The sequence below is a fragment of the Hipposideros armiger genome, unplaced genomic scaffold (genome assembly GCF_001890085.2).
Source record: "Hipposideros armiger isolate ML-2016 unplaced genomic scaffold, ASM189008v1 scaffold_993, whole genome shotgun sequence".
NCBI lineage: Eukaryota > Metazoa > Chordata > Mammalia > Chiroptera > Hipposideridae > Hipposideros > Hipposideros armiger.
Window position 1 is genome coordinate 405,658 of NW_017732343.1, and position 8,581 is coordinate 414,238.

The 8,581-nt window shown below is 55.5% G+C and overlaps 1 protein-coding gene across 1 annotated transcript in view; it reads left to right on the forward strand.

The window, feature by feature from the left end:
* The window catches only part of KCNK5 (potassium two pore domain channel subfamily K member 5), a 43,996-nt gene extending 35,717 nt beyond the window's left edge, over positions 1-8,279 (forward strand). The window contains exons 2-5 of the mRNA XM_019631369.1: positions 1,639-1,750; positions 2,938-3,104; positions 3,414-3,582; positions 5,712-8,279. Of these exons, the coding sequence (XP_019486914.1) occupies positions 1,639-1,750; positions 2,938-3,104; positions 3,414-3,582; positions 5,712-6,607 (1,344 nt within the window). The 3' untranslated portion in view covers positions 6,608-8,279. The remainder of the gene's footprint in view (positions 1-1,638; positions 1,751-2,937; positions 3,105-3,413; positions 3,583-5,711) is intronic.
* Positions 8,280-8,581: the final 302 nt, after the last annotated feature.

Genomic DNA, 8,581 nt, shown 5'->3' on the forward strand with positions numbered 1-8,581 from the left:
GTGGGTTCCGAATCCAGGCCCTGAGCTCAGACTCCCAAGCCAACTCTTAACCAATGCGCCACTCGGCTGGCCCCGTGGAACATTCTTTGCAGAGTGCAGATCAGTTGACACGGGCTTGCTGCTGCTGCAGACTGCACATTTCTTCAGAACAACCCTTTCCCTGTTTCCCACCATATTTCAGCCATACCTCTGGTGGGTCAGAACTATGGTTTTCCTGTCTCTCTTCCTGCTTCCATCCCTCATTCCACCTTCCCTCTGTTCTAGGTGTGATTTTTTATATAGGGAATTTGGCTGAGTTTCTGGTGTCTAGACTGGATGGGGCCTCCTGGGGTCCAGGGTAGGTTGGGGTGAATGGCGGCAGAACTGAAGGATGGGGTAGAGGCAGGGTCTGGCCTAGTGGAAACAGGTTTGGCAGTCATCAGTGTTCCTGGAGCAGATAAGGCCTCTCCTGGGGCCTCTCCCTGGGCTTCCCCGGTGGCCTCTCACCTGCTGCCCACAGTTGCTGGGAGCTCTGTGAGGACCCACAGCACAATTTTGAGTCACCCTGAAATGTATACACCTTCTGATGACATGGCCTGGCCCAGACCTTGCAATTGCTTAGCTCAGGGCTGAGAGAAAGGAATCCAGAAAAGGGAGGGAAGGGGAAACCTGTAGCGGGCAGAGGATAAGAGTCCCAGGCACTGGGAAACGGAGGCCTGGAGGACAGATCCAAGAGGACACTGAGCTGACCTCAGCAGGTACCCTGACAGTGGGGGTGAAGGGTGTATAAGGGTCCCTCCCCGGCCAACCCTGCAGAGATTTGGGAAGGCCTGAGGGTCCTCCCGTGTGTCTGCACTACATCTGCCCTCTGAGCGGCACAATAGTCCAGTGTAATGCTCTCAAAGTGTGGTCTCTGGACCAGTAGCTTCAGCATCACTTGGGAACTTGTTAGACATGCAAATTCTTGGACCCCTTCCCAGACCTACTGAATCAGTGGCTCCGGGGGCGGGGCCCAGCTGGCTGTATTTAACAAGCTCTCCAGATAATTCTGGCGCATGTTAGTTAGTCTGAGAAGCACGGGCTCGGTGAGAGATGAACTCTGGAGCCATATTGCCTCGGTTCATACAGATGGTCCCCAACTTACGATGGTGTGAAAGTGATGCTCTCTCAGTGGAAACTATACTGTGAATTTTGAATTTGGAGCTTCTCCCGGGCTTGTCATGCTGGGCAGCAGCAGTGAGCCCCAACTCCTAGTCAGCCACACAATACGAGGGTAAACAACTGTTGCCAGTATTTTTTGGATACTATGTTCTCAGCACATATAAAGTCGGCTACGCTAACCTGTGATGTTTGGTAGATTAGGTGCATTAAATGCATTTTCAACCTAAAAACTTACAATGGGCTTATTGGGATATAACCCCATCATAAGTCAAAGAGCAACTGTACTTGCCAGCTGTGTGACCTTGGGCAAATCACTTAACCTCTCTGTAAACCTCTCTATAAAATGTTCCATCATCTATAAAATGGAGACAATAACTGCTACCTTGTTCTTGTAATGATTAAACGAGAATGCTTCTAAGGAGTTTAGTGGAGTGCTGTCACTTAGAAAACATCTGGTAGCCTGGCCTGCTCTGACCTTCGTTTTCTCTCTCGTTTTAGGTGGTATCCGATGCTGCAGGACAGGGCGTGGCCATCACAGGGAACCAGACCTTCAACAACTGGAACTGGCCCAACGCAATGATTTTTGCAGCCACGGTCATCACTACCATCGGTACGTCTTCTGGTACCTTCAGGGTACCCACTGTCATGTTCTAGCACCAGTTCCAGTCACATGGCCTATTGAAGCAGAATCAGGCCAGTCGCAGCCTGTCCCTTTGACGTTTTTCCTGGGGATTTACTAAATGCTTGGTGACTGGCCAAGCCTGGGGTGGGGGGGGTGGGGGGCTGTGATTTTAGGAGTCCTGACCTGGGCTCTTGAGCAGAAAGGACACGACCTGATAACCAGAGCGATGCAGGAGGTTGAACAGGTTGCTCACGACACAAACCCAGCCCGTACTGGCTCACCAAGCTGGGAGTCTATTCTGATTATGGGCAGCTGCACAGCCAGCCACCCCAGAAGCTAGTGGCTTAAAACACAACTCCTTATCTTGTCCGCATTCTGTGGGTTGAGTGGCTTCAGCTGGTCGGCTCTTGCTTGACAGTGGCAGTCATGGTGGCAGGGGCTGGAGGTGTCTGCAAGCCCAGCTGGAGGACGTCCAAGGTGCCTTCTTCCATCACGTGCTTGATAGTTGATGCTGGCTGTTGGCTGGGAGCTCAGCTGGGGATGAAAGCACAATGGTACGGTCACCTCACAGTACGACAGCGGGGTTCCAGGAGGGAAAATCCCAAAAGCGAGCATTTCATGCGATCAAGGGGAGAAGCAGCAGGCTTCTTAGATGCAGCCTACCTACCCACAGCCACTTTCACTGCTTTTTCTGGTCAAGCAAGTCACTAAAAGCCCAGATTCAGAGGGAGGGAATTAGACTACAGCTTGACATGGGCAGCATGCTTGTATAAGAAGGGAAAGAAGGAAGAATATCCATCTTTGGAGACCATCGATCACACAGCACCTCTCGGATGTAGATTTGTATATTGATGCCATACGGACTCGTAGAAGATTTGCTAATAATGATGGCGCTTTAGTCAGGGAGCTTCCAGTCTGGTGGCAGAGACATAGCCCATACCAGCGTAATTGCTATAAACAATCGTGATTATAGTGTGATCAAGGGAAATGTCATTTCCTAAGTATTGATATTAGATCAATATCTGGTGATCTTAGGGAATGGGCCTCCCTCAAGCTGTGTGTGTGTGTGTGTGTGTGTGTGTGTGTGTGTGTGTCTGTCTGTGTCTGTGTGTGCATGTGTGACCCATTAACCCCACCATGGCTCTGTTCTTAGCTTCACTTCTCTTCTTCCTCAGGCTATGGCAACGTGGCCCCCAAGACCCCTGCTGGGCGCCTCTTCTGTGTCTTTTATGGTCTCTTTGGGGTGCCACTCTGCCTGACGTGGATCAGTGCCCTGGGCAAGTTCTTCGGGGGACGTGCTAAGAGGCTGGGCCAGTTCCTCACCAGGAGAGGCGTGAGCCTGGTATGTCCCCAGCCCTAGATGCTGAGCCGTGGGGGGCGGAGACCCTGGCTGGTGACGGGAGGGCAGGGATGATCTAAGAACTGGACAGAGGTGTTAGGACAGGTGGCACGAGGGCAGTTGCGGAATCCCCTGCCCTCCTGGGTCAGGCCGGGAACACGGTTCCTCCCTCCTTCCTTGGGCGGTGGGCCTCCGTAGGTGTGGTGCCTAGCTGGCCTCCCCGCCGGCCACCTCCTCAGCCCCCTGGGTGTCCCTGCTGGGCTCCCCTAGTCTCCACCGTTGTCTGACTTGGTCTTCCTGCCACCCCGTCAGCGGAAGGCACAAATCACGTGCACAGCCATCTTCATTGTGTGGGGCGTGCTGGTCCACCTGGTGATCCCGCCCTTCGTGTTCATGGTGACCGAGGAGTGGGACTACATAGAAGGCCTCTACTACTCCTTCATTACCATCTCCACCATCGGCTTCGGCGATTTCGTGGCCGGTGAGTCCTGCCCTCGCCCCTCGCGTCTGCCTCCCCGCTTCTCTTTCTCTGCTCCTTCAGTCTCAGTTCACCTTCCGTGGGAGCCCCCGTTAGGCAGTCAGTGTCCTGGGTACTTCCCCCATCCAGAGGGGTCCTTACCCCACCTTGCCAGGCAAGAGGAAACCAAGGCCCACGGTCATTGCAGAGGACTTGCCCATTTCCCTTTCTTGGGACTTGTTCCCTCTCTTTTCTCCCCACCTCCTGAACTTACGTGCCTAGACACAGCAGGAGTGAGGGTTATGGCTTCCTGCCTGCAGGGCTTGTGCCTGTTATCCAGAGAGCCCCTCCCAGTCCCAGAGCTGCCTTCTTTCCATCATTTACAAGAGTTTAGGGAGCTGTCTTGTAGGCTTGGCTCAGAGGCCCGAAACTGCTTTTGCCACAGGCGGCGGCTTAAACATAAGAGAGTCCTTCTCCCAAGCTGCCCTGCCCCCCCCCCAGGCCCAGACACTCCCTCCCCCACTTAATCCAGGCAGGCAATCCGAGTCTTTGGCCCCTTTGTCCGGCCTCAGCCGCTCAGTGTTTGCGCCTGTGGCCTGCACTACATCCTGGCTCTCAATCTTCTTGACACCCCATTTGGCTGCATTAGCCCAGCGTTTGTTCCCTCAAGGCCTGCTGCCCTGCCCAGTTGACCTCAACCCCTGCTCAGGGGCCTCTGGTCTCCCCCTCCCCTTTCCAGGGGGCAGGGGCAGGTCACTAGCCTTCTGCCCCATGGTAAGTGGAGACGGGGAATGCTGGGAGGGGGCAGCTGAGTTGGGAGGAAGGAACAGGAAAGAGAGGCCTGAACACTACTGACCAGGCAGGTCTGGGCCTGCTGTATGGGGAGATAAATTTAGACAGAGGCACAACACTGCCATTGTCTAGCCATTGGGGCCCAGAGCAGGCTCAAGAGAAACTTCGGTGTGGAGAAGCACAGCAGGGTATTTAATGATACTTTCTCCGCTCTAGCAAGACATCAGCCCTCGCCTTAGTGTGCTTATCTGTAAAATGGATTAAAAGAGTAATAGTGCCTACCTCACAGGGCGGTGGAAAAATCAGATGGGTTACTGTTCATCAGCGCTGAGGAGAGGGCCCAACTATAGGTGTGCGCGCGCCCTGGTTGTCATCACCTGCTTATGCCCAAGAGCCCTAAGGAAGATTAGCAGCACCTCCTGTCTGCAGGGGGAGACACAGCTCTTGGATTCGAGGCACCTTTCATCTGATGAGGGGGCCCCACTCTGGAGGAAGCCCTCTTTCTGTAGTCCCTTTTCCAAGTTGCTCCTCGCCCAGTCCCTGCGGGGAGGGGAGGCACAAGGCACATAAAGATACAGATCAGCATGCCTGGAAAAGGAAAGTTAAACAGATCTCAGATAATCTTGGCGTGTAAGAGAGCAGCCAGAACTGTACAGGGTGACCCAGGGAGCAGGTGTCAGGAGCCTGGCCTCAGAGGAGGGGGACGTGGAGTGGGCAGAGTCCCCCAGGCCATGGGAGGAACCAATGCGAGGAGGGAAGAAACAGGAAATCAGGAAGCAGGCCAGACCTCACGGAAGGAGAGTCAGGACTATCCAGAATATTTCCTCCCAGGAGCAGTGCTCACAGTCCCCTATCCCAACCACCAGCCTCATTTATACTAACCAGCGAGCCCATCCCCAGCAACGAGGGTGTCGCTTCATTTCCATTCTGGTTGTAATTGAACTATAACATATACACCAAAAAATATACGGAAGAGCCAGGTGAAGGTGTAAGTGACTAACTGAAAGGCAAACACTGATGGACTGTTTTCCTGACCTGAGTGCTGGCTCCAGTACCAGCCTCGCCAAAGCCCTTCCCCTTGAACCTTCCTCAACCCAGGGAATCACACTCCTGACATTTGGCAATGGAGGAAACTGAGGCTCAGGCTGTTTTGGGGCCTGGGATGGGCATGTGAGTGACTGGGCCAAGGCCCTTCCGGACGATGGGGCAGCCCAGGTTCTAGAACAGGCCTCCTTCCTTTCTCAGTGCGTCCCGTTCTGTGTTCTGGTGCTGTGCCCACTCTCAGATAACTCAGCTTTGGCCTTGGAGCATTTCCAGGTCCCACTGACCCTCTCCTGACCCTCTGGGCTTCCTGTCCTTAGGTGTGAACCCCAGCGCCAACTACCACGCCTTGTACCGCTACTTTGTGGAGCTCTGGATCTACCTGGGGCTGGCCTGGCTCTCCCTCTTTGTCAACTGGAAGGTGAGCATGTTTGTGGAGGTCCACAAGGCCATTAAGAAGCGGCGGCGGCGGCGGAAGGAGTCCTTCGAGAGCTCCCCACACTCCAAAAAGGCCCTGCAGATGGCGGGGCACACGGCATCCAAGGATGTCAACATCTTCAGCTTTCTGTCCAAGAAGGAGGAGACCTACAATGACCTCATCAAGCAGATTGGGAAGAAGGCAATGAAGACGAGCGGGGGTGGGGAGAGGGTTCCAGGGCTGGGGCCGGGGCCGGGGCCGGGGCCGGGGTCGGGGTCGGTGCCTCAAGGGAATGGGCTGCTAGCCGTCCCGGCCTCCCTGGCCCCCCTGGTGCTCTACTCCAAGAACCGGGTGCCCAGCTTGGAAGAGGTGTCTCAGACACTAAGGAGCAAAGGCCACGTGTCGCGGTCCGCCAGCGAGGAGGCTGGGACGGAGCCCCCCAAGGACGGCTCCTCGACCCCCGAGGTGTTCACTAACCAGCTGGACCGCATCAGTGAGGAGGGTGAGCCGTGGGACGCGCAGGACTACCACCCGCTCCTTTTCCAGAACGCCAGCATCACCTTTGTGAACGAGGAGACCAGCCTCTTGGATGAGGACACGTCCAAGTCCTCGCTGGAGGACAACTTAGCCGGGGAGGAGAGGCCCCAGGAAGAGGCTGAGACTGAGGTGCCCATGAACTTGGGCGAGCTCCCCTCGTCGGACGAGTCCACCTTCACCAGCACCGAGTCGGAGCTCTCTGTGCCTTACGAACAGCTTATGAACGAGTACAACAAGGCAAACTGCCCCCAAGGCACGTGAGGCAGGGCCGGCTCCCCACTCCACCTTGATGGCTTCCGTTCCCCTTATCCTGAGGCGTCCTACAGTGGCTGGGACCCCCAGGAACTGGGAGTGGGGGGCCAGGGGCCTTCCTCACCTTCCATCCCCTCCAGCTAGATGCTACCTGTCAAGCATGGCATGTGCCCAGGACAGGGCCTCTGTTCTCCAGCTGAACGGGCACCCTGGCAGTGGGAGGCATCTGTCCTGAGCACAGCTGGTGTATTTGGTGGTTCGAAGACATGTGTTGGCGGGCAGGACTGACTCTGAAGAGACCTGCGCTGTGTAGGTCTTCGCCTCATCATTCGGTTGAGAATGTCACACGGTTCTCTTAGGCCAGGGCCTCGGCCATTTGAACTTACTAGTATTCAGGAGCCCAGCACTGAGCTACGCATTTCAGAGGGAGAAGGGAGGGCAGTGACAGCTGGCCTGCAAAACTCCATGGGGAAGAGGTCACCTCCGGGAAGGGAGCAAGGAGATAATGGGCGGGTGCGGTTAACACTCCTGGTACAGGGGACCGAGAGCAAGTCCCGAGCGTGCCCGGGGCCTAGTCCTTCTTGTTGATTCACTGGGACCAAGCTAAGCCCAGAGACCAGTTCCCTGCCTCAGATACCCTTTGGCAAGCGATGGTAGAGGCAGGCTTTCTGCCTCCTGGGAAGTGGTAGAAGAAGGCCCTGGCCACTGAGGCCGGGGTTCCTGGAGCTGGTGGCCAGGGAGCTGCAGGAAGCAGCTCTGCTCTGGCTCATCCTGCACCCCCCCCCAACCCCCCCTGTGCCTAGAACAAGGACCTCGCATTTCCCCAGGTTGCTCTTGGCTCACAAATGGGGAATGGCCAAATACGTGAACAATCTCCTCCCTCCAGCCACTGCGCCTTACACATGCGTGTAAGGAAAGGGTTTGGATGGGGGGAGCAAAAGATAATGTGAAACTGTTTCTGGTGAGGGGCCGGCAGAGTTCTTGAGCTCTCTCTCCATGACGCACACCCTAAGGCCAGCCCACTCTGCCCTGCATGTTTTGTTGTGTTCTTTTTTTAATGAACTGCTGTTTTTCTATACCTGGCATCTGTAGTTGCCTACAGAGCCGGAGGCGAGAGAAGGTGAAAGAGCAGGGGTCCCAAGGATTGGGGTGTTTAGTGTTCACCCTTTTACCCCCCCCCCAGCTCATCGGGGCCCTTCTTGGTGACCTCAGCCAAGGTCATGATGTCAAGAGTCCCTACACAGTAGGGGAGAGGGCACTGACCCACAAGTGAGCAAAGTTGTGAGGGGTACACATCACAGGCAGTGGGTGCTGGGCAGGAGGTGAGTGATCACCCTAGACCCAAACACCCTCTGTGCCCCCCAGACCCCTCCCCAGTACTGTGTGGCCAAATGGGGCCAGAACCACACCCACCCCCAACATGTGAAGACACTGATGGCATGTGTGCCCACACCCCACTCGTCCTGTAACCGAGGGATATGCTGCCCAGCAGCAGGTGAGAAGGAGCAGCCTTCTATTTTTCTGTGAAATGTTTTAATGAGCTCATCTTCGTTTCTTCACCCCGCCTTGCCTGGGTGTCACTGGCTGTCCTGGAATCACACACACTGTATGTACATACTGGCGATGATGTCAAATGTAATTTATTTTAACATTTTTACAATAAAACTTGAGATGGACAGGCCAGCCTGGTGTCTGTTGTGTGGGGGGCAGGTGGGGGAGGGTGCTGGGGTCGGGGGGCAAGGTGGTGGGGCAGCGGGGCCGGGAGGACTGAGGACAGGCTTAGGGTCAAGAGGAGAGCTGGGGTGGTCGGGAAGGGAGCACGGTAAGGCGATGGAGGAAGGCAGGCCTGTTGGAGGAGGTGAGCGTTAACAGATCTGAATGAGGATAGGGAAGGGGCACTGCAGAAGGGGTTCAGGAACCAGGAAGGAATCCGGAGCAGAGGGAGAGAGGTGGGGGCAATATTGGCAAACATGTCACCAGCCT